This window comes from Oncorhynchus keta, chromosome 34, assembly GCF_023373465.1.
Source record: "Oncorhynchus keta strain PuntledgeMale-10-30-2019 chromosome 34, Oket_V2, whole genome shotgun sequence".
In the NCBI taxonomy this organism is placed as follows: domain Eukaryota; kingdom Metazoa; phylum Chordata; class Actinopteri; order Salmoniformes; family Salmonidae; genus Oncorhynchus; species Oncorhynchus keta.
The window spans coordinates 23,969,731-23,995,456 of record NC_068454.1 but is presented as its reverse complement, the minus strand read 5'-3'; the positions used below and the strand labels follow the sequence as shown (position 1 = coordinate 23,995,456).

Genomic DNA, 25,726 nt, shown 5'->3' with positions numbered 1-25,726 from the left:
CTGTGTGTGTGTGAGACATATAGCAGGCCCACTGTGGCCCATAGTGAGTAATGGAAGTAATGAAAGTCAATAAATCAGTGACAGGTTCTGAAGCAGTAAGTGTTTAGGACTGTTATAGAGCCTTACTAAATTAACTGGTTCATGCACCCCCACAATACCGTTCTCCAGCGCTTGCTTGCCAACACCACACACTTATGCAGGACTTTTATTTTGTGAGGTGATGAAGAAACGAAGCAGCAGACCAACATTTTAGAAAAGTCTGTATAATAATAGGCAAACTTTCCTATAAACACTTTGCCTGAAATTCCAAGGTGAACAGGGACCAACACCCTGACAAACCAGCAAAGTTTCAATTAGATGTTTTATTCAACATACTGACTGACAGGGCTCTTTACAGAGGAGAGATCAGAAATGTCTGTCAGTGTGATATTCTCCTCACAGTCACCAAACAGAACCATTCTGTATTTCGTAACTATAAGACAGAGAAATCGAACACTGTTTCCCATAATTTCTTAGTTTATTGCTTTTAAAAGCTTCCTAGTGAAATCATCTTTACCTCAGAATACATGAGACAAACATAGCCTCTCCCAACATGATGCTCATTTCATAGCAGATGGTAAACATGTTCAAAACAATGTACAATATATAGGTTAAGATCATATAAAAACATATTACAAAACTTGACAAAAATAAAAAGTCACCACCACAATAAGGTTATACGTGTGAGTGTGTGTTATTTCAGATTGAGAAGTATAGAGCTAAGGTTCAATGACAAGAAGGTGAGTGTAGGGTCAGTTGTTCTGTGCATCTCCTGCAGCAGCAGATGAAGAGAGCAGAACTCAAACAGCCGCCTGTTCTTCCTGTGAAAACCAGAAAACAGAGTGTATGTAACACTGAGTCTATGAATGATAGTATACCTAGCACCACGTGTTGCAAATACACAGGATCTTGTAATAATCGGTCCTATATTCTTAGGTCCTATATTACTAGATATTCTTAGGTCCTATATTACTAGATATTCTTAGGTCCTATATTACTAGATATTCTTAGGTCCTATATTACTAGATATTCTTAGGTCCTATATTACTAGATATTCTTAGGTCCTATATTACTAGATATTCTTAGGTCCAATATTACTAGATATTCTTAGGTCCAATATTACTAGATATTCTTAGGTCCAATATTACTAGATATTCTTTGGTCCAATATTACTAGATATTCTTTGTTCCAATATTACTAGATATTCTTTGTTCCTATATTACTAGATATTCTTTGTTCCTATATTACTAGATATTCTTTGTTCCTATATTACTAGATATTCTTTGTTCCTATATTACTAGATATTCTTTGTTCCTATATTACTAGATATTCTTTGTTCCTATATTACTAGATATTCTTTGTTCCTATATTACTAGATATTCTTTGTTCCTATATTACTAGATATTCTTTGTTCCTATATTACTAGATATTCTTTGTTCCTATATTACTAGATATTCTTTGTTCCTATATTACTAGATATTCTTTGTTCCTATATTACTAGATATTCTTTGTTCCTATATTACTAGATATTCTTTGTTCCTATATTACTAGATATTCTTTGTTCCTATATTACTAGATATTCTTTGTTCCTATATTACTAGATATTCTTTGGTCCTATATTACTAGATATTCTTTGGTCCTATATTACTAGATATTCTTTGGTCCTATATTACTAGATATTCTTTGGTCCTATATTACTAGATATTCTTTGTTCCTATATTACTAGATATTCTTTGGTCCTATATTACTAGATATTCTTTGTTCCTATATTACTAGATATTCTTTGTTCCTATATTACTAGATATTCTTTGTTCCTATATTACTAGATATTCTTTGTTCCTATATTACTAGATATTCTTTGGTCCTATATTATTAGATATTCTTTGGTCAAACATTCATCACAACCTATACAGCAAACCATGACATCATCTACGGACACAATACCCAGGGGTTTCCAACTCTGCTAATGGTGTGGTGTTGGGGGGGGGGGGGTTCCAACCTTGCAATAACACGCCTGATTTAGCTAATCACGATTCCGAGTCCAGACTGAAGAACATGATCAGTTTGTCTCACCTGATCTTGGAGAGTTTCTGTAGGATGATGGAGAGTTTTTCCAGAAGAGGAAGTTCTAGTCTGGGGTTCTTCACAAGGAGAGCTGCAGTACGGAAGAACTCCTCAGTGCTGCAAGCAGACAGGAACTCAGACAGATACCCTGCAGAGAGGGAAACACTTAGATAGGTATACAGAAGGACGGACAGACAGACAGTTGCTCTGAAGAACCTTACGGTAATTGTTAACTGAAGACGATGTGGGTGATGAAACAACGGAAGCCATTTATTTTATATGGAGGGAGAGACGTAGGCGGGGGGACAGGTGGAAGATGCGAGCATGGGCGAGAGAGGGTTAACAGGGCGGGACCTAAATTGGGGAAAGCTGAACTTCATGCAAATACTCTGATCTTGCGGTGCGATTGACTAATCGAAGCTCACTATAGCTTCCAGCCTCTACTGGATTGGCTATTGATGCATAGCACTATCTAGCATGCTTGCTAGCACCCACATGAGGGTGAAGCTAGCGTGGCTATTCAAATGATTGATGATAGTTAACAGGCACTGTTACACACAGGCAGACAGACAGTTCCACTGAAGAACCCTACACAGTCTTGTCTACTCCTGTTAACCTGCCTAGTCATCCCATCATCGGGCCAATAACTGTACAACCAGCCTCTGCTGCGAGCATAATGGACCAGGAACCCAGCTGAAGAGTTCCAGTCCTAGTACAGATGCTAATCAATTCTACTCAGCAAACGAGAGTAAATCTACATGATTTCAGGTCAAGCAGAGTCCATATTGTCAGTGTTAACTCTGTCTTACAGGTAGGCATAGATTTCAGCATGTTTCTCTCAGATAAGTCAAATCAGAGCCAGTCAGGCAGTATGGTAAAAGTCTGGACAGACTACAATCACAACCATAAGTATACAGTCGTGGGCAAAAGTTGAGAATGACACAAATATTAATTTCCACAAAGTTTGCCGCTTCAGTGTCTTCAGATATTTTTGTCAGATGTTACTATGGAATAATGAAGTATAATTACAAGCATTTCATAAGTGTCAAAGGCTTTTATTGACAATTACATGAATTTGATGCAAAGAGTCAATATTTGCAGTGTTGACCCAGTCTTTTTCAAGACCTCTGCAATCCGCCCTGGCATGCTGTCAATTAACTTCTGGGCCACATCCTGACTGATGGCAGCCCATTCCTGCATAATCAATGCTGTGAGTTTGTAAGAATTTGTGGGTTTTTGTTTGTCCATCTGCCTCTTGAAGATTGAGTTCTCAATGGGATTAAGGTCTGGGGAGTTTCCTGGCCATGGACCCAAAATATTGATATTTTGTTCCCCGAGCCACGTAGTTATCATTTTTGCCTTATGGCAAAGTGCTCCATCATGCTGGAAAAGGCATTGTTTGTCACCAAACTGTTCCTGGATGGTTGGGAGAAGTTGCTCTCGGAGGATGTGTTGGTACCATTCTTTATTCATGGCTGTGTTCTTAGGCAAAATTGTGATTGACTTTACCCCAGTCATCAGCAGTCCAATCCCTGTACCTTTTGCAGAATATCAGTCTTTTCCTGATGTTTTTCCTGGAGAGAAGTGGCTTTTTTGCTGCCCTTCTTGACACCAGTCCATCCTCCAAAAGTCTTCGCCTCACTGTGCGTGCAGATGCACTCACACCTGCCTGCTGCCATTCCTGAGTAAGCTCTGTACTGGTGGTGCCCCGATCCCATAGCTGAATCAACATTAAGAGACGGTCCTGGCGCTTGCTGGACTGTCTTGGGCACCCTGAAGCCTTCTTCACAACAATTGAACTGCTCTCCTTGAAGTTCTTGATGATCCGATAAATGGTTGATTTCGGTGCAATCTTACTGCCAGCAATATCCTTGCCTGTGAAGCCCTTTTTGTGCAAAGCAATGATGACGGCATGTGTTTCCATGCAGGTAACCATGGTTGACAGACGAAGAACAATGATTCCAAGCACCATCCTCCTTTTGAAGCTTCCAGTCTGTTTTTCAAACTCAATCAGCATGACAGAGTGATCTCCAGCCTTGTCCTCGGCAACACTCACACCTGTGTTAACGAGAGAATCACTGACATGATGTCAACTGGTCCTTTTGTGGCAGGGCTGAAATGCAGTAGACATGTTTTTTTGGAGATTCAGTTCATTTGCATGACAAAGAGGGACTTTGCATCTGATCACTCTTCATAACATGCTGGAGTATATGCAAATTTCCATCATACAGAGGCAGCAGACTTTGTGAAAATGTATATTTGTGTCATTCTCAAAACTTTTGGCCACGACTGTAGAATATGTGACAAAGTCATTGATCCAACATGACACAGTACTTCTCATAACCAACAGAGAACTGCCCCAAAATTACTACACATTTCTATTTTTACAATCAACACATTTTATTTTACTAGTTCAGTTGACTGAGAAGACATACTCGCACAAAAAAACAAGTACAAAAATGACCTGGGGGATTCAATTCAAACATTTATTTTCTCTGTGATAGGTTCAATAGGGAATAAAGGAGCAGAGTAATTTGTGGGGTAATTGTGCATGAAAAAGCAATCTGCTTTAGAGACAGCCTCATGGTGTTACTGTAGCTACTGTACTTTAGCAGACTGGCAGAGACCCAGGAGGTCCATCCCTGTTACTGTAGCAGAGAGCTAGACACCTCCATCTGGTCCCTAGCCTCTCCTCTCTTCAGGCTCTTTCAGGCTTACTGTATGTGGGACAGGGGAGAGAAACTTCAAACACTATGGGTCAGTGGTAGAATGGTCCATGTCCAGACTGATTTAGGGAGGAGGGGGTTCTCTTTATGGTCCCCCCTGGTTCTCCCCCTGTCTCTATAGGACACATGGACTGGATTACTGTAATATAGCCTGAGAGCGTTATATGGGGGCTTTGCCTTGGGCACAGACACTAAGCAGGCCTACTGTAGGACAGGACACACTCTGGGGAGAGGGTAACCTGCAGGTGTGAACCAGACCTCTGTGTGTGTGTGTGTGTGTGTGTGTGTGTGTGTGTGTGTGTGTGTGTGTGAGACACTACGCAGGCGTACTGTATAAAGGCGTCCACATGCTTCCCATCCAACACAGTTTGTGCACATACAACATTTTGTGACGTTTTTGTTAGTTTTGTCTTCGGGTGTTTGTGCCACAAAATGTTTTCTTGAGGCAACAGTAGGGGTTCTTCAGTGAAGTTTTTGTTGTCATTCAAAGAGAGACATGTTTTCATGCAAACATTTTTACTTGAGAAATACTGCACCAAACATCTTAGGCAAAAAACATAAAAATTCATGACATTTCTAGTGTTATCTTAGATTCATTCAGACCATTTTGAGGAAATGTATACTGGCTATGGCGTCTCAAGATGGACAAACAATAGTTTTGCCAGTTTTTTCTGATTATTTAAGCAAAAGTCTTAAGGGAGTATGCGAGGCACAGACGTTCACTTTGCCTAGCTGAGTTCTGCTAGGACCAAACCGAACCCAGTATGCAGGCGTCTCAACAGGGCAGCCACAGAGGGGAAATTGAGTTGACCTTCTGGTGTGAACTGCATGAAGGAACCCAGCCATACCGAACTGTACAGGGCTCGAGGAGGCTGCATTGTAGGCAGACACTGAGCAAGCCTGTAGTAGTACAAGACAGGGGAGGTGTGTCAGGCGGTTTAGTGGTGACCTTCAGGTGTGAACCCCAACTCTCCGTCATGGCCTCACTCACACTCACCTCATTACTCCCCTGTAAACCACACTAATCAGCAGCTCTCCCATAAATCATAGTGGGGTGCTGAGATCTCCACCTGCCACACTAGACTTTAGTAGACCAAGAGCTTAGCTCTGCTCAGTGTCTCTCTCTCACACACACACCCACACACACACACATATATACACATACAGTGGGGCAAAAAAGTATTTAGTCAGCCACCAATTGTGCAAGTTCTCCCACTTAAAAAGATGAGAGAGGCCTGTAATTTTCATCATAGGTACACTTCAACTATGACAGACAAAATGAGAAACAAAATCCAGAAAATCACAGTGTAGGATTTTTAATTAATTTATTTGCAAATTATGGTGGAAAATAAGTATTTGGTCAATAACAAAAGTTTCTCAATACTTTGTTAAATACCCTTTGTTGACAATGACAGAGGTCAAACGTTTTCTGTAAGTCTTCACAAGGTTTTCACACACTGTTGCTGGTATTTTGGCCCATTCCTCCATGCAGATCTCCTCTAGAGCAGTGATGCTTTGAGGCTTTTGCTGGGCAACACTGACTTTCAACTCCCTCCAAAGATTTTCTATGGGGTTGAGATCTGGAGACTGGCTAGGCCACTCCAGGACCTTGAAATGCTTGTTACGAAGCCACTTCTTCGTTGCCCGGGCGGTGTGTTTGGGATCATTGTCATGCTGAAAAACCCAGCCACGTTTCATCTTCAATGCCCTTGCTGATGGTAGGCTTAGTTAATATGGTCCCAGCTCTCTGCAGGTCATTCACTAGGTCCCCCCCGTGTGGTTCTGGGATTTTTGCTCACCGTTCTTGTTATCATTTTGACCCCACGGGGTGAGATCTTGCATGGAGCCCCAGATCGAGGGAGATTAACAGTGGTTTTGTATGTCTTCCATTTCCTAATAATTGCTCCCACAGTTGATTCTTCAAACCAAGCTGCTTACCTATTGCAGATTCAGTCTTCCCAGCCTGGTGCAGGTCTACAATTTTGTTTCTGGTGTCCTTTGACAGCTCTTTGGTCTTGGCCATAGTGGAGTTTGGAGTGTGACTGTTTGAGGTTGTGGACAGGTGTCTTTTTTACTGATAAGTTCAAACAGGTGCCATTAATACAGGTAACGAGTGGAGGACAGAGGAGCCTCTTAAAGAAGAAGTTACAGGTCTGTGAGAGCCAGAAATTTTGCTTGTTTGTAGGTGACCAAATACTTATTTTCCACCATAATTTGCAAATAAATTCATTAAAAATCCTACAACGTGATTTTCTGGATTTTTTTTCTCATTTTGTCTGTCATAGTTGAAGTGGACCTATGATGAAAATTACAGGCCTCTCATCTTTTTAAGTGGGAGAACTTGCACAATTAGTGGCTGACTAAATACTTTTTTGCCCCACTGTATATATGTGCACACAAAACACAAACACTTTGTTCAGTATCAGCCAATGACACAAATTAGTCAAACATGAAGCACATAATAGGAGCACACTGTAACTGTAACTGTTATGGAGAGAGTATATTGTGGTGGGAATCTGTGGGGTGTCTCCATACTCATGGGGCTTTGAGCTGCACTGACTGAGGGTGGCAGGTATCTTAGTGGTTAGAGCGTTGGGTCAGTAATCAAAGGGTTGCTAGCTCGAATCCCCGAGCAGACCAGGTGAAATCTCTCGATCTGCCCTTGGGCCCAGGCACTTAACCAGGGTCGGCGTCAGTGGCCGTGACCCCACTCTCTGAGGGTGTCTCAGGGGGAGTGGGATATGCATTTCACACCACACACAGGTTACCTTTGATTAATAGTGAGAGAAGTAGTGTATCTATACTTACGTGACTCTGTGCTGAGCTGCAGTAGGATGTCTAGGGGGGTCTGCAGCCCCCCCTTCCCTCCTCTGAGCAGGGCTAGGAGGACAGACACTCCCCCGTACTGAAGAAACAGCCCCCGGACATCCACACACACCAGGTCACTGTGGAGGGAGTCCAACACCTGGGCTAGGATGTCAGCTGGAGGGAAAAGAGGAGTTAGGTCACACAGACAACCTGGACGCTGCCACTGAAATCCAACCCACATCTCTCTGCTACCAACACTTATCCCATCCCAGCTGGAGGCTCACCTAGACTTGGGAGATCAGTGAACAGGTCTGTCTAAAGCCCCAGGGATAAATCACACTGGAGCTGACACTCTGAATGTGACCCTGACAAACTGCTGTTATGTCTGCTTGCTCCTCTCTCCCCTAGTCAGAGCCGTACAGACAGGAGTAGTGGATAATGAACACCCCAGTATAAACAGACAGAGTGAGAGTGGCTAGGAGAGACATCATGGTTACTGAGAAGTCATCTTTATGGGGCCTGTGTCACTGATGATCTCCAGATACACAGCACTGTAGTCTGTAACTGGCCTAGCCAGGGGGCTGGGGGGGTACACCAGAACCCCCCTGACGCAAAGCCTGCCTGCCTCCCTCTCTCTGGTCCAAATCCATTAAGGCACTGAGTTTCCAGAAAGATTTGTTTTCTTTACACGACCCAGACCCACAGCCAAGTGTCTTATTCTAACTCTGTCTGTCTGTCTGTCTGTCTGTCTGTCTGTCCGCCTCTGTCTGTCCGTCTCTGTCTGTCCGTCTCTGTCTGTCCGTCTCTGTCCGTCTCTGTCCGTCTCTGTCCGTCTCTGTCCGTCTCTGTCCGTCTCTGTCCGTCTCTGTCCGTCTCTGTCCGTGTCTGTCGACAGGTTATTAGTTCAGATGTTTTTCTGTAGATTCTAACTCTGTCTGTCTGTCTGTCTGTCTGTCTGTCTGTCTGTCTGTCTGTCTCTGTCTCTGTCTGTCGACAGGTTATTAGTTCAGATGTTTTTCTGTAGATTCTAACTCTGTCTGTCTGTCTGTCTGTCTGTCTGTCTGTCTGTCTGTCTGTCTGTCTGTCTGTCTGTCTGTCTGTCTGTCTGTCTGTCTGTCTGTCTGTCTCTGTCTCTGTCTCTGTCTCTGTCTCTGTCTCTGTCTCTGTCTGTCGACAGGTTATTAGTTCAGATGTTTTTCTGTAGACGGTTAAAAGCTTTTTGGAGCCTGATACCTCAGTCTGACATGGTACTGATGAAAGAAATAAGAAGAAATATTCTTCCTATATGAACAAACCAGTTTCATGTCCATCCAGAGACAGAGCTGAGTCAACCTGGCAGAAGGTTTGCTCTTTGGGGGTTTAGGCTTGGGTTGCTGTTAAGAACTTGCTTACAAATGTATTTGTGAAAATCACAAAACAAATAACATTTGATTGGTTGGGATTGATTGATAGCTGCATGGCTCTCTATAGAGCACAGTACTACTGTATGAGTTACACTCACTAGAAAGAGACAATTAAATAAACCTGTATGCATAACCAATGGAAAACCCCACTGCCCTCTGCTGGGGACTTCACATAACTACACCAAGAACGAATTGAGACATATCATTTACATTTACATTTAAGTCATTTAGCAGACGCTCTTATCCAGAGCGACTTACAAATTGGTGCATACACCAAAGGATATCCCTTGGATTTAGGAAGAATATAGAATTATTGGATAAGTGTATGCATTAGACGTTGTGTGTATATGTAGTGTAGCAGGGTTTTACCCTGTGTGACGGTCCTGAGGATGATGAGGGAGGACAGGAGACGTGTGTGGGGACAGAGGCTCCTGTACAGCGAGGGAGGTAGAGGGCCCCTGGTCTTCAGAAGGCTACTGGGGTCCTGCTGCTGGGTCGGAACCCTGGACACCTCCTCCCCCAGACGCCGCAAAGTGGACGACAAAGCCACCGGCTACATACAGAGATACACATACTCACAGTTAGTCAGTGGAGTTCAGCATTGTGATCATGTTTCTGGCCTTGTGGTTCACCCTCAACACGTTGCTATAATACTACAGCATGAGATTCCAGTTTAAACATCAAGTAGTTGCCCTGACACTGCCAGACAAACAAACACACTCCCCGCTTTTCAGTTCTGAGATGTGTCGGATCCGGGATGGCATCCATGTTTGTTGTTGACTATCTGGGCTGGGAGTTTTCATTGAGAACCAGACAGAGATTCTATCCATTGGGTCTCTCTCTGTCCATTGAGCCTCTCTCTGTCAGTGCGATGTCTGTTCTCCAGACACACACACAGCCTGTTCTACATAGGGCTAATAAAACTTGATAACTTCTAATGTACCCCACACTAATTAACCACATACTGGCCGCCAGGCCAGCACAGGACACAGTGCAACACAAGGGATTCAATAACAATGTTAACAGCATGAAAACAAAATTCTACTTTCTTCTCACAGCTGGGAAGAGAATGCATTCTCAGTTTGTGTTGTGTAGTGTTGTGTTGTTGTGTGGTGTTGTGTATTACCTGTATGCTGTTGTCTATCTCTCTCAGGCTCCAGTATATAAACTTGATCAGGGACAGGGTACCAGAGGGGTCTGGTGATGCAGAGGACTGATGCAGCTGCTCAACCAACAGAGGCAAAACCTTGAGACAGGAGGTCAACAACAACACAATATGAACAACACATTATAAACTACAAAACACTGGATCAACACAAAGCCTGGGACATCATAACAAGATAAACACATTGCGTAATAAGCCAAAACGACCCCCTGGACAAGTCCAGTTCTCCCACCTTAGAGCACCTGTCGAGGAGAGAGACCACTGGTGACGTGTGCTGGTGACCCTGGGCTGTTCTGCTGTCTCCTGCTACTGGAGGAAACGTCTGTCTGTCTAGAATCCAATCCAATAGCAAAGCCAGCAGCCTGAGAGGGGTGGGACTTACACTACCCTGCAGAATGAGACAACCAGTTACCAGTATGGTTAGAGTCTGGCCATGCTAAATTGTGTGTTTTCCAAACAACCACATTGACAGGAAATTGGAATTTATAAGGTAGTTAGAAACAACCACCACCACTGTTGATTAGAATAATTACGGTACCAGTCTATGAGTCTTCATAGGGAGTATGTGTGGGGTTAGGGCTGCATTAGTTACAATCACAGTTAACACAGTAATAAGTAGTTAGTACCCACCATTCCCAGTGGAAATGCCATATACACACCTTGGCTGGCTTGGAGGTGGCTTTTTTCTCAGGTTTGGACTCAATGGCCTTCTGACAAACGTTCTCTCTCCCCTTCTGTGCCATGGAGTATTCATACTTCCTCTAGAGAGAGAGAAAATCACATGTAAATGAACAGACAGTATGTATAGGGGTTGAGGGTCTAAATAACACAGGTCTATTTTGCTTGTTGTTTGTTTTCCTACCTGAAGGTTCTCTAGCCGAGCCTGGACCTTCCTGAACTGGTTCTCCAGACGCTTGTTCTGCTCACTCAGGACATTCAGCTGAACACAATACAATGATACAATACAAACAGTTAAACACTTTTATTCAGAGCAACTCACAACACAAAGTTCTAACTCAGTGATCAATCAGAACCAGCGCCCTCCAGTGGTCAGTTGAGACAGTCATACAGTGCCTTTCAGAAAGTATTCACAGTTTTGAGTCAATAAGTATTCAACCTCTTTGTTATGGCAAGTCTAAATAAGATCAGGAGTAAATATTTGCTTAACAAGCCACATAATAAGCGGCATGGACTTACTCTGTATGCAATAATAGTGCTTTATTATTTATTTATTTAACTAGGCAAGTCAGTTAAGAACAAATTCTTATTTACAATGCAGCCTATCCTGGCCAAAAACAGACGACGCTAGGCCAGTTGTGCACTGCCCTATGGGACTCCAAATCACGACTGGTTATGACACAGTCCAGGATCGAACCAGGGTCTGTAGTGACGCCTCTAGCAAATCATGTTGAATCACTACCTCATCTCTGTACCCCACACATACAATTATCTGTAAGGTCCCTCAGTTCGAGCAGTGAATTTCGAACACAGATTCAACCACAAAGACCAGGGAGGTTTTCCATTGCCTTGCAAAGAAGGGCACCTATTGGTAGATGGGTAAAAAAAAATCATGGTGAAGTTATTATTTACACTTTGGATGGTGTATCAATACACCCAGTCAAAGATACAGGCGCCCTTCCTAACTCACTTGGCGAAGAGGAAGGAAACCGCTCAGGGATTTCACCATGAGGCCAATGGGTGACTTTAAAAGAGTTACAGAGTTTAATGGCTGTGATGAGAGAAAACTGAGGATGGATCAACAGCATACTAACCCTAAAGTGAAAAAAAGGAAGCCTGTACGGAATAACAAATATTCCAAAACATGCATCATGTTTGCAACAAGGCACTAAATTATTACTGCAAAAAGTGCAGCAAAACAATTAACTTTGTGTCCTGAATACAAAGGGTTATGTTTGGGGCAAATCCAATACAACACATTACGGAGTATCACTCTCCATGTTTTCAAGCATAGCGGTGGCTGCATCATGTTATGGGTATGTTTGTAATCGTTAAGGACTGTGGAGTTTTCAGGATGAAAAAAATGTACTGAATGGAACTAAGCACAGGCAAAATTCTAGCAGAAAACCTGGTTCAGTCTGCTTTCTACCAGACACTGGGAGTCGAATTCAACTTTCAGCAGGAAAATAACTAAAGGCCAAATCTATACTGGAGTATATATATATATATATATATATATATATATATATATATATACACACACACACACACACACACACACTGTACGCACATCACACAGACATACATACCCACATATATATATTTATATGAATATACATACATATACTGTGCCTTTGGAGAGTATTCATGACACATGATCTTAGGTTAAAAGCAGCCAGCTGAAGCAGATGCTTGCCTGTTTCTTCATGTTGTCATTGAGTTCCTTGATGGAGTTGAAGCTGGACTTTAATCTCTTGTTCTCTCTGGTTCTCTCGCTCAGCTGCTCCTGTAGCTGACTCACCTCTTCACTGCGGCTCTGACGGAATACAAACATTTTCAGAACTGCTCACACAATGCACTTTTTAAAAAACTGTGAAGAGATCATATTCAACCTTGAGGGATTGCTGAAGATGTGTGTTTACCTCCTCTTGCTGTAGCAGTCTGTTCTCTCTGTCCTGGAGCTGGGCCGACCACTGCAGCTGGCTCAAACGTTCTGCCTGTAGTTGTTGGTAGATGTGCAGCATCTCCTGGTAAACCTGTCCCATCACTGAGGGGCAGGAGGGGGAGAGGACAGGGGAGGACTGCTTCTGCCTCACCCCTCTCCCCCCTTTCTCCCCCCTCACCTCCTCTTCTCTGGCCAGGCCCACGGTCGACTCAGTCTCCCGGGAGCCCAAGGTACGGGCCAGGCTGGAGGGCAGGGTCACATCTGAAACAGAAGAACTCATACACTGTTTTTTTGTCAAGTGTTTTCAGTTTGAAGAAAGCAGTATTGGTATGATTAATATGAGTATTATTAATATGAATATAATACCTTTATTATCAACATTAAAACAATGCATTCTCTTGCTACATCTGTTGAGACATGCTGAACATAAGAAGACCCGACACACACCTGTCTCTGTGTAGTGGGTCTGTGTGTCCAGGAGAGGGCTGAAAATATAGTTCTCACTCAGGTCCTCCTCACTGTCATCCCGACTACAGTCACTGTACAACCTGGGTAAGCAGACAGGTACACGTCAGTGGCATATGGTAGCTTGGCCCCATCAATTATAACACAAGGTGTTGGTCTGACAGAAATGCCTGGAGAAAGACTTACCTGTCTGGAGGGTTGGTGACAGCCTGGAACAGCTCCTGTAAGGCTCTATTGTAACCGCTCATCTCCCTGGTGGTGGTGCGTCTAGACCTGGGGGACTTCACAACTCTCTGCTGCCCACCATGGTAGTGTCTTCCACTCAGCGCAGGTGCTTTCTGCTCTGTAGAGACCTGTCAAAAGGTAATAATGAGCTATAGCATGTTCAGTCACTGCAACGTACGTGCGTGCACAACCTAGTACTAGTAATAACAAGCCAACTAACGTTAGCTAACTATTTAGCTAACTAACTAAGTCGATAACGTTAGCTAGCTAGAGTTAGCTGGTTTGCTTGTTCTCTTGGTAACGACTCCGAGTGATCCAGCTAGCTAGCAAACACAGATTGCTAGCTGGAGCACTCAGGGTCGTTACCAAGGGAACAATCAAACCTGCTAACTAAGGTTATCTACATGGCTAGCTAGTTACTGTAAGCTAGCTAAATATTTAGCTAGTTTGCTTGTTAGCTATATACACATTACTAACCCGTTTCCTTTCCAGATATTTCTTTTTCAGCCTCTCAACCGTAACGTCCAACTCGCTCCCTGATGATTCGTTGTTCATCTTGAGGTTTCACACAGATGTATTGTTTTTCAACAAACTCCAAAAGCAGTCAACTTGTTGTCAGTTTGAATTAGGTGCATTTTTCCTAAACCGGAAATGAAAAACCTACAAGTCTGCTGTCATCCTGAGGGCGGCGCCATTACACAATACATACATATACACATACCTATTCTGACGTTGTGCTCGTGTTGCAGTTTGAGGGACCGTCACTGCTGTTGTAGCCTTCTGTGCTCAGTGCTTGGATGAATCTATCAACCTGTTCAAGAACCTGTTCCACATTCTGTAAAATAATACATTCACATGCATACATTATTAAGATACTGTTAAGACCAGCTATTCTTTGCCTCAGAATGATGTAAAATTGTATTAGTTCCTCACCCAGATGGTGTTTAAATGCATATAGGTTAATGGTGAGATATGATTAATACTGTATGAATCATAACATAACTCATCTTTAGACTGATATAGATACATAAATACCATCTGGGTGTGGAGGGAACCATAGACTGAGGTAACAGAACCATCAGAGTGGAGGCACGTTCTGTTGGGGAGGCATAATCTGATGGAACTCTTCCAGAACACCATGACTCCCCTCTTTCTGGCATCGTTTTCTTTTCAAGAGAACACACTGTATCAAATTAACATTTTCAAATCTTGTCATTGTGTTGTTTATTTCAAAAACAAATCTCCTTACATTTGCCTCACAAACATTACCCTCTGTACTTACCGTAAGAAAAGCATTCCTACCATATTCTAAGTTTATGAGTGGGAGTTAAATAATCCGTATTCTAGCACCTCCTCTCTTAATGACACATTTATTAGCCTGCTGTGCCTCTGGATCAGAGCTCTCTGTGCTATGCGTGGAGGACAATGGTGGAGCAACTTTCTCAGCTCTCTTTAATCAGCTATAGAGATCTCTGTATTAAGACACAGAATATAAAGCACCCATATGGCATATAACACAACATTTGCACTGTAGAAGTGGAATATCTAGCTTATTAACAACACTGATTGAGTATCATAATAACTTTAATCACTACTTTTGTAGCATCAACAAAAACAATGATAACAACAAATATTGTTTGGAGAATAAGTCAAAACCTTTGATATGTTATATTTCAGTCTACTAGCTTTGGGAGGTTGGTAGTTATAGAACAGACAGAAACACCATGATCAGCTATTCTAAGACCTTGCAATGATCGAGGCTGATGGTTTAAGTCCAGAGTTTCATCCTACAGTTTAACCAGTTTCTGTCTGTTCATTTAAACATCGTCCCTTCAATGTCATTAAAACACCATCCCTACTACGACAGTAACCCAATCAAACATCAAGGAGATGATGACCTCATGGCTCTCTATAAATAGACTCTTATGGATCTGAGGTCCTCTTAACTTTCTTCCAAAGCTCAGCAATGTGCCAGTCCCATTAGACTGACCTGGCTGGAGTGTCCATTAGTCTTGGCAGAGTATTACAGGTAATTTCCTCCGGGTAAAGATTTAAAGTCTCTTGTGTTTATTCTGTTGATAGTCTCTGATCTCAGGCAGTCGGATGCTATCCCGGATCCAACACAACTCTGAACTGAATGGCGTGCACATGCTTGCGTGTGTGTGCGCGTGCATGTAACATTACAACAACCTAACATCGTTATTAACCGATAGAAGTACAAGCTCGCCATCCCTGTGACCGGGTATGGTAACTCTTGAAATTCCTTCTGTCACTAAAGATTTACAGTGCCTTCAGAAAGTATTCCCGCCCCTGGACTTTTTCCACATTTTGTTGTGTTACGAAGTGGGATTAAAATGGATTTCATTGTAATTTTTTGTCAATGATCTACCCAAAATACTCTGTGGTGGATAAAAATAAAAACATTTGTAAAAACTTTATAAAAAATAAAACACTCATATTTCTTGATTAGATAAGTATTCAACCCCCTTAGTTAAGACATGTTAGAATCACCTTTGGCAGCGATTACAGCTGGGAGTCTTTCTGGGTCTTTTAAGAGCTTTCCACTCCTGGATTGTACAATATTTGCATTCTTTTTTCAATTCTTCACGCTCTCTCAAGTTGGATGTTAGTCATTGGTAGACAGCCATTTTTAAGTCTTGCCATATATTTTCAAGTAGATTTAAGTCAAAACTGTAACTAGGCCACTCAGGAACATTCAATGATGTCTTGGTAAGCAACTTCAGGACATCCAGTGCCTTCAGAAAGTATTCACACCCCTGACTTTATCCACATTTTGTTGTTTTACAGCCTGAATTTAGAATTGGTTAATATTAGATTTTGTGTGCATGGCCTGTACACAATACTGTCAAAGATTAATTATGTTTTTAGAAGTATTTACAATTTTTTTTAAATTAAAAGCTTAACTGTCTTGAGTCAAAAAGTATATAACCTCTTTATTATGACAAGTCAAAATAAATTCAGGAGAAAAAATATACTTAACAAGACCCATAATAAGCTGCATGGACTCACTCTGTGTACAATAAAGTGTTTATTGTGATTTTTGAATGACTACGTCATCTCTGTGCCCCACACATACAATTATCTATAATGTCCCTCAGTTGAGCAGTGAATTTCAAACACAGATTCAACCAAAGACCAGGGTAGTTTTCCAATGTCTTGCAAAGAAGACTACCTATTGGTAGATGTGTAAAAAAGCAGACATCGAATATCCCTTTGAGAATTGTGAAGTTACATAATTACACTTTGGATGGTGTCACGGATCCCTCCGGAATTTTCATTAGGCACACCTGTCCCCTATTCCCACTGATTAGTACTTGTATAAGTGTGCCCTTTGGTTTCCATTGGGCTGTCCATTATCGGTACAATGTCCGTTGGTGCGTGTGAGTGCCTGTGCTGTGTGTTTAGGCTTTCGTGCCATTGTGGATTGCGCAGATGATTACAGGTCTCATCCCGTGTGTTAATCATTGTGCGCGTGTGTTATTTATTCAAGTTACTCTTCGATTTTTTGTTTTGGGTTTCTACCCTGTTTTTGTTACGTGTTTGTTTGGTCTTCGTTCCCGTGCCTTTACACAGCACGCTGTAATTTGGGCTTAATAAAAAAAAATATTACGCATTCCTGTGCCTGTCTCCCGAATCTCTTCATACCAACGTGACAGTATCAATACACTCAGTCACAACAAAGATACAGGCACCCTCCAAACTCCAATGCCAGAGAGGAAGGAAACTGCTCAGGGATTTCACCTTGAGGCCAATGGTTACTTTAAAAAAAGTTAGAGTTTATTGGTTTTATTGGAGAAAACTGAGGATGGATCAACAACATTGTAGTTACTCCACAATACTAACCTAATGGACAGAGTGAGGCACTAAAGGAAAACGGCAAAAAATGTGAATACAAAGAGTTATGTTTGGGGCAAATCCAACACAATGAGTACCACTCCTTATATTTTCAAGCATGGTGGTGCCTGCATTGTGTTATGGGTATGTTTGTCATCAGCAAGAATAGATAGGTTTTTTTTAGGATGAAAAGAAAATGAAATAGAGCCAAGTACAGGCAAAATCCTAGGAAAAAAACCTGGTTGAGTCTGCTTTCCAAGAGATACTAGGAGACAAATTCAGCAGGACAATAACCTAAACCACACGGCCAAATATACACTGAAGTTGCTTACCAAGATGCCATTGAATGTTCCTGGAGTGGCCTAGTTATAGTTGACTTAAAATCGACTTGAAAATATATGAAGACTTGAAAATGACTGTCTAGCAATGATCAACAACCAACAACCAACTTGACAGAGCTTGAATGCTTTTTTTAAGAACGTGCAAATATTGTACAATCCAGGTGTGCAAAGCTCTTAGAGACTTACCCAGAAAAATTCACTGTAATTGCTGCCAAAGTTGATTCTAACATGTATTGACTCAGGGGGTTGATACTTAGTTTGTCATTATGTTTTTTTTTGTGTAGATGTGTGAGACAAAATGTAAGTAAAATGTAAACCATTTTGAGTTCAGGCTATAACACAACAAAATGTGAAATAAGTCAAAGGGTATGAATACTTTGAGGGCACTGTAAAGTTAATTTCTTTTCCACATTTTTTGCAGTTTTACTTTAGTGACTTGTTGCAAACAGGATGCATGTTTTGAAATATATGTATTCTGTACAGGCTTCCTTTTTTTCACACTGTAAATTAGTTTAGTATTGTGGAGTAACTACAATGTTGATCCATCCTCAGTTTTCTCCTATCACAGCCATTAAAGTTTCAATACGTACATTTTTGGGCGACCCGACAAAATGCACATAGAAATGTGAGTTATAGACTAATTCTCATTGAAAGCAAACGTAAGAAGCGGTAGATCTGTTCTGTGTTCTATTTCTATGCTTCTCGTTCTTAAGTATCGCTTTTGCGTCTTTTACTTTCAGTTATGTAAACCAGCTTCAAACATTTGAAAATACAATATTTTGGTTATTGTAAAGATTTTTCACAGCTGTTTAGATGGTGCAATGATTCTCTACACTATAAATTGCTTGTTTTGTCACAAACTGAAATTAGGCAAAGTATTAGAATTTCAGCAACCAGGAAATGGCGGAGTGATTTCTGAATATTGTACCTTTAAACTCTGTAACTGTTTTAAAGTCAGCATTGACCTCGTGGTGAAATTGTGGTTTTCTTCCTCTCTGGCAACTGAGTTAGGAAGGACGCCTGTATTTGTAGTATTTGTAATGAATAACTTCACTATGCTCAAATGGATATTCAATGTCGTTTTCTACCCATAAGTGCCCTTCTTTGCGAGAGATTGGAAAACCTCACTGGTCTTTGTGGTTGAATCTGTGTTTGATATTCACTGTTCGACTTAGCGACCCTACAGATAATTGTTTGTGTGAGGTACCTTTGTCTAAATTGGACTCCACCCTGCCTAAATAAAGGTTAAATAAAAAACAAATGTGTGTCCTCTCTACCCGTGTCAGAGGCGAAGCCTACACCTGACCAGTCTCTGGAAGGCCTTCTTAAAGTCTTCGTTGAAGATAGTGTAGATGAGAGGGTTGATAAGGGAGTTGAGGTACCCCAGCCAGGTGAGGAAGTCAGCCAGCTCTATGGAGGTGTTGCATGAGCCACATGTGTTGACGATCACCTCCTTCAGGAAGAAAGGCATCCAGCAGACCACGAAGGCCCCCAGTATCAGTCCTAACGTAGATGCAGCGCGCCGCTCCCTGGTCCCTGAGATACGCTGCCGTCTCAACCCACATTCACGCTCCCGCCTCGACTCGCTCTGGGGACTTTTTACGGCGATGCGCACGCGGTCGCCCTCCGTGGAGGGGTCTGAGTAGGACTTTTCCGGGGGGTTCAGGGTGTCTGGGCTCTGGGGGTCTCCTTCAGTGGGGCAGGAGGGGAGGGAGGTTCCGTTGACCATGGAGGAGTGCTGGCTGGCTCTGCTGGCCCCCCTCCGGAGGTACAGAGTCTGAGCTGCTCTGTAGATCTTATAGTAGAGGATGAGGATGAGGAGCAGGGGAATATAGAAGGCTCCCAGGGTGGAGTAGAGGGTAAAGGCGATGTGGTGGTGCGTTATCAGACACTGGTCCTCCTCTGGCCCCCCACCATGGTTCCTCCACAGCAGAGGGGGAAGGGATATGAGGACGGACAGGAACCAGACGACGGCGACAGTGATGCCAGCTCGGAGGCCGGTGCGTTTGCGTGAGTACTCCACGGCGTCAGTGATGGCCCAGTAGCGGTCCAGAGCGATGGCTGCCAGGTGGAGGATGGAACAAGTGCAGCAGGTGATGTCAACACTCAGCCAAACATTACAGACAGCCTCACCCATCACCCAGCTTTCCCTGAGGATTCAGACAGAATATTGATAGGGATTATATTTGTGACTGCACTTTATTATTATTTTGATCACAAACTGTATACTTTGATAACATGTCTTTTAAGCCTATATGGGCATCTGAAAAGCTGTAAGACACGTTATGCTGCAAAACAAATCAAACAATTGTGCAATAATGAATCTTTGTAGCTACCTCTGTATGTAGAGGATGCTGAAGGGCATGACCAAGATGGCCACCAGCAGGTCCGTCACCGCCAGAGAGCAGATCAGGTAGTTGGCCGGATGATGTAACTTTCTGGTTACGATGATGGCTGTGATCACCAGGGAGTTGATAACCATTGTCATGACAGCGAGCAGGGACAGGGTGAGGGTGAGGATGATTTTACTTGGTGGGGTTATAGAACCCCCATCCCCCTCCTCACCCCCACCCAGGGAGAAGACCCCCTCTGTACAGTTAGACAAGTCCATCCTAGAGAGGAGAGGAGACAAGAGAAAGAAAAGGTTCTGCACCAAGGCTAGCAGTATAGATGAACGATGCTTAAGCGTTTAAAAAGGTACTCACACTCAAACCATGTAGGACTTCAGATGGACCAGGCAGATGATGAATGAAGAGTAATCCTCCATAGCTGTATAAGCTGTGTGTACCTTTGTGATGTGTGTTTATTGGTGTGCCCTCTCCAGCAGTAACCTGTGTCAGTAGCTTCTTTCTGGTATCTCTGGACTCAAACAATATTTCACAGATACCTGGAAAAAGAAATGGGGGAAAGGAGGGGGAGAGAGAAAGAGAGAGAGAAACAGTCAGTGGAAAAATAATCACCAATGAGAGTCCAGCCGCTGATTTCATAACACCCACCCATCCATCCATCCACCCACCCCCACACACACACACACACACACACACACACACACCTGATGTGATCTCTGATCAAAGCCGTGACCATCATCACATGCACGCACACAAACACACACAAGGTGCAGTCACGGATCAAAGGCGGTACACTCTACACAAAAGCAGACGCTCATCGGTGTGTGTTTATACTTGTATCTCTGTATTCTAGTTACCACTTATTTTGAGTTGATCAGTTAAGAATTGAACGGGAATTCAGCATTGACCCTAAAGACACTCATGTTAATTTCCTTGTTCCATATGATGTTCTGTGCTTTATTGTCCATTTACATGGAAATTCATTTTGTGCAGCCAGCATACAAATACACAAAAAACAATACATTCAATATGGAAAATACTGGAAACATAATAATTAATGCACATTTACACTGAGTGTACAAAACATTAGGAACACCTTCCTAATATTGAGTTGCACCCCGTTTTGTCCTCAGAACAGCCTTAATTCGTCGGGGCATAGACTCTACAAGGTGTTGAAAGCATTCCGCAGGGATGCTGGCCCATGTTGACTCCAATGCTTCCCACAGTTATGTCAAATTGGGTGGATGTCGTTTGGGTGGTGGACCATTCTTCATAAACACTGAAAACTGTTGAGCGTGAAAAACCCACCAGTGTTGCAGTTCTTGACACACTCAAACCGGTGTGCCTGGTACCTACTACCATACTCTGTTCAAAGGCACTTCAATATTTTGTCTTGTCCATTCACCCTCTGATGTCTCAATTGTCTCAAAAATCCTTCTTTACTTGTCTCCTCCTCGTCTACACTGATTGAAGTGGATTTAACAGGTAATATCAATAAGGGATCATATCTTTCACTTAGATACACATGGTCAGTCTTATGGAAAGAGCAGGTGTTCCTAATGATTTGTACACTAAGTGTAATTATCCAGTCTCTGCAGTCTGTCTGACCATGTACTGAGCCTACATCTGTTTGATGCTGTATATTTCTACAGTGAGCTGTGAGAAGTTGTCATAGCAACTCTGACTTTTTGTGAAGGACAGACTGAAGAAAAGCACAACTAAAGTCCGATAAACTCACACATCATTAAATGCATGCACGCAGGCACGCACACAAACAGCTGTATAGACCTCTCTCCTGTCTGTAAGCATATCAGCTGTCTGTGAATCTGCTCCTCCAGAGTTGACTGAATATATAGAATACTTCTACTCATTTAAAGTTAATGAACAGCATGCACTGTAATCTAGTAGTGCACTGTATTTACTTATGAAGTGTTTCTCACCAGAGTGGTTCATTTAAACCGGTCAGCTTCAGTCTGTCAGTGTGTGTGTGTGTTTGTTGATTGACAGTCTTCGGTGAGGCAATCTTCCAGCAGCAGCAAAGGGAGAACCTGCGCCTCCTGCTGCATTCAAGTCTTTCACTTACAGTAATCATACAGTGGAGCACTGCTCAGTCAGAGAGCGATACATGTTTGTGGATGAGGTTTACAAAGCAGGAAATTATAGGGACCGATACCTGGTGCTGTGTAATTGGAATGTACCCATTTAAACGTCAATATGTGGATTAAAGCGCTATGACTGGTAGAGTCACTGACATGTCCCTATGGAGAAGCAAAACTGAGTGGGACTATTTTAACAGACTGCAGATTGAACTGGGATTTAAACAGACCTGTTTCAGCCAAGGCTTGGAGAATGCACCAGTCCCCTCCCTCTCCCTGCCCCCCCCCCCATCTGTCCATCCAACCATTAAGAACTGGAATAGACATAAAGCATCTATCCATCTGTCTGAGGATGAAATCTTCTTATGCAGGGGACAACCAACAGGCAACAAGAGACAATTGAGTCGGGTGCAAATATTAGGAGTTTTATTTTCTCAAACTTGACGTTGATTACAAAGTAAGTTCAACTGTTCTACCACCTCAAACATAGATACATATTTAACTGAGGTCTACACAGTAGAACAGGCCCCCCTCCACAGGTTAACTCAGGCCATAAGGTAAGCACACAGAATATAAAGGGAATGGCAGGTAGGCTTTAAAGATACATATAATGATCAAGCATCTATTCCAATTTTTTGTTGGATGAACATGATTTGACCAAGGTCTTTTTACAGATGAGCCCTGTAGACATCAATATACATATCAATATTCAATAAAAGGTGTCTGTTTGATATTTCAAATGAAGACTTTGTGACCCAACTATGTTGGGTTATTATTTGATTGGACATTAAATGTTTGGTGCAAAATAAAGTGCAAAGGATAGGGGTATTTAGCTGTGCTACGTGGCCATCACTATAGCTGCCTCTTCGTTTTAGTTTATCAAAAAAGGGGAAACTAAGTGCATTCAGCAGCTTTCATATGACCCTGAAGAAACTCATCATGCTGATTACCTTTTACGATACGATATGATATACCTTATTGTCCGTTTACATGGAAATTCATTTTGTGAAGACAGCATACAAATACACACAAAAAAAAACCAGTACACTATAATACATTCAATATGGAAAACACCGGAAAGATAATTACTTCACACATAATTATCCAGTCTCTGCGGTCTACTGTCTGACCATGTACTGAGCCTACATCTGTTCTATGCTGTATAGCTGTATATTTCTACAGTCAGCTGTGAGAAACCATTTCAGGGTGCGATAGGTGTGATGCCATTACAGTACATTCCTTCTCCCATTCTGCAGGAAGGAATAAGAACAGTTGTCATAGAAACTCTGTCATTCTATTTGTGAAGGATGGATAGAAAAGCACAGCTCAAGTCAGATAAACTCACATATCATTAAGTACACAAACACACACAGTGAAACATTGCTAAAATGGTGGATCGTCCCGAAACCTGCTGAGGGGAGGACAGATCATAATGCCTGGAATGGATTAAATTAAATGGTATCAAACATGGTTTCCATTCCATTTATTCCTTTCCAGCCATGAACCTGTCCTCCCCAATTAAGGTGCCACCAACCTCTTATGACAGTATTATAGTAATACACTGTATTTATTATGTACAGTACCAGTCAAACGTTTGGACACACCTACTCATTCAAGGGTTTTTCTAAATGTTTGACTATTTTCTACATTGTAGAATAATAGTGAAGACATCAAAACTATGAAATAACACATATGGAATCATGTAGTAAGCAAAAAAAAAAAAAAAAGTGTTAAATCTAAATATATTTTAGATTTTAGATTCTTCAAAGTAGCCACCCTTTGCCTTGATGACAGCATTGCACACCAACTTCATGAGGAATGCTTTTCCAACAGTCTTGAAGGAGTACCCACATATGCTGAGCACATGTTGACTGCTTTTCCTTCACTTTGCGGTCCAACTCATCCCAAACCATCTCAATTGGGTTGAGGTCAGGTGATTGTAGAGGCAATGTCATCTGATGCAGCACTCCATCACTCTCTTTCTTGGTCAAATAGCCCTTACACAGCCTGGAGGTGTGTTGGGTCATTGTCCTGTCGAAAAACTAATGATAACGCAAACCAGATAGGATGGTGTATCGCTGCAGAATGCTGTGGTAGCCATGCTGGATAAGTGTGCCTTTTTCTAAATAAATCACACAGTGTCACCAGCAAAGCACCCCCACACCATCACACCTCCTCCATGCTTCACAGTAGGAACCACACATGCGGAGATCATCCGTTCACCTACTCTGTGTCTCACAAAGACACAGCGGTTGGAACCAAACATTAAAATTTGGACTCATCAGACCAAAGGACAGATTTTCACAGTTCTAATGTCCATTGCTCGTATTTCTTGTCCCAAGCAAGTATGTTCTTCTTTTTGGTGTCCTTTAGTAGTGTTTCCTTTGCAGCAATTTGACCATGAAGGCCTGATTCACGCGAGTCTCCTCTGAACAGTTGATATTGAAATGTGTCTGTTACTTGAACTCTATGAAGCACTTATTTGGGCTGAGGTGCAGTTAACTCTAATGAATGTATCCTCTGCAGCAGAGGTAACTCTGGGTCTTCCTTTCCTGTAGCGGTCCTCATGAGAGACAGTTTCATCAAAGCACTTGATGTTTTTTGCGACTGCACTTGAAGAAACTTTCAAAGTTCTTGAAAATTTCCGGATTGACTGACCTTCATGGTTTAAAGTAATGGACTGTCGTTTCCCTTTGCTTATTTGAGCTATTTTTGCCTTAATATGGACTTGGTCTTTTACCAGATAGGGCTATCTTCTGTATACCACCCCTACCTTGTCAAAACACAACTGATTTGCTCAAAACGCATTAAGAAAGAAAGAAATTCCACAAATAAACTTAACAAGGCACACCTGTTAATTGAAATGCATTTCAGGTGACTAACTCATGAAGCTGGTTCAGAGAATGCCAAAAGTAGGTAAAGCTGTCATCAAGGTAAAGGGTGGCTACTTTGAAGAATATCAAATATATTTTGATAACACTTTTTTGGTTACTACATGATTCCATATGTGTAATTTCATAGTTTTGATGTCTTCACTATTATTCTACAATGTAGAAATTAGTGAAAATAAAGAAAAACCCTTGAATGAGTAAGTGTGTCCAAACGTTTAACTGGTACGGTATGTTGTGTTTCTCACCAGAGTGGTACATTTAAACTCTTCGGCAGTCTGTCAGTGTGTGTGTGTGTGATGTTGATTGACAGTCTTTAGTGAGCCAATCTTCCAGCAGCAGCAAAGGGAGAACCTGCGCCTCATGCTGCCTTCAAGTCTTTCACTTACAGCAATCATACAGTGGAGCACTGCTCAGTCAGAGAGAGTGACAATTCTGCGTGAGGTTCAAAAGCAGGAAATTATAGGGCTGATACCTGATGCAATATGGTGGCGTACTATATGGCTTTGCTATTTTGTGATTATTTTGGCATTTATCTTTACTTTTTTTGCATGAAATGTATTCAACTTTTCTTATGATCAACAAAATCTTTTGAACCTTAGATCAGCAGTTACTAATCTCAATTCCAGCCTCAACTCATCTACCCTGGGCTTTTTGTGTACCTCCAATCCAATCTTTGG

At 42.1% G+C, this 25,726-nt stretch overlaps 2 protein-coding genes across 3 annotated transcripts in view; both read right to left on the bottom strand.

Moving 5' to 3' along the window:
* Positions 1-342: 342 nt before the first annotated feature.
* On the bottom strand, positions 343-14,221 carry LOC118371340 (coiled-coil domain-containing protein 138-like). Of its 2 annotated transcripts, XM_035756757.2 has the most exons (13): positions 13,996-14,221; positions 13,480-13,646; positions 13,276-13,376; positions 12,806-13,089; positions 12,580-12,699; positions 11,068-11,145; positions 10,865-10,966; positions 10,438-10,593; positions 10,167-10,286; positions 9,410-9,593; positions 7,638-7,811; positions 2,113-2,251; positions 343-860 (listed from the first exon to the last, which is right to left on the bottom strand). In XM_035756757.2, exons 1-13 carry the CDS (start codon positions 14,071-14,073, stop codon positions 734-736), a joined length of 1,830 nt encoding a protein of 609 aa, XP_035612650.1. In that variant the 5' UTR covers positions 14,074-14,221; the 3' UTR covers positions 343-733. The 2 variants fall into 2 exon arrangements, with proteins under 2 accessions (XP_035612650.1, XP_035612651.1); XM_035756758.2 differs by lacking the exons at positions 343-860; positions 2,113-2,251 and adding an exon at positions 2,260-5,729.
* Positions 14,222-14,355: 134 nt separating this feature from the next.
* LOC118371331 (5-hydroxytryptamine receptor 1F-like) overlaps positions 14,356-25,726 on the bottom strand; it is a 31,438-nt gene continuing 20,067 nt past the window's right edge. The window contains exons 2-4 of the mRNA XM_035756746.2: positions 20,420-20,601; positions 20,051-20,326; positions 14,356-19,864 (exon numbers count right to left, since the gene is read on the bottom strand). Coding sequence (XP_035612639.1) covers positions 18,997-19,864; positions 20,051-20,325 — 1,143 coding nt within the window. The 5' untranslated portion in view covers position 20,326; positions 20,420-20,601 and the 3' untranslated portion in view covers positions 14,356-18,996. The remainder of the gene's footprint in view (positions 19,865-20,050; positions 20,327-20,419; positions 20,602-25,726) is intronic.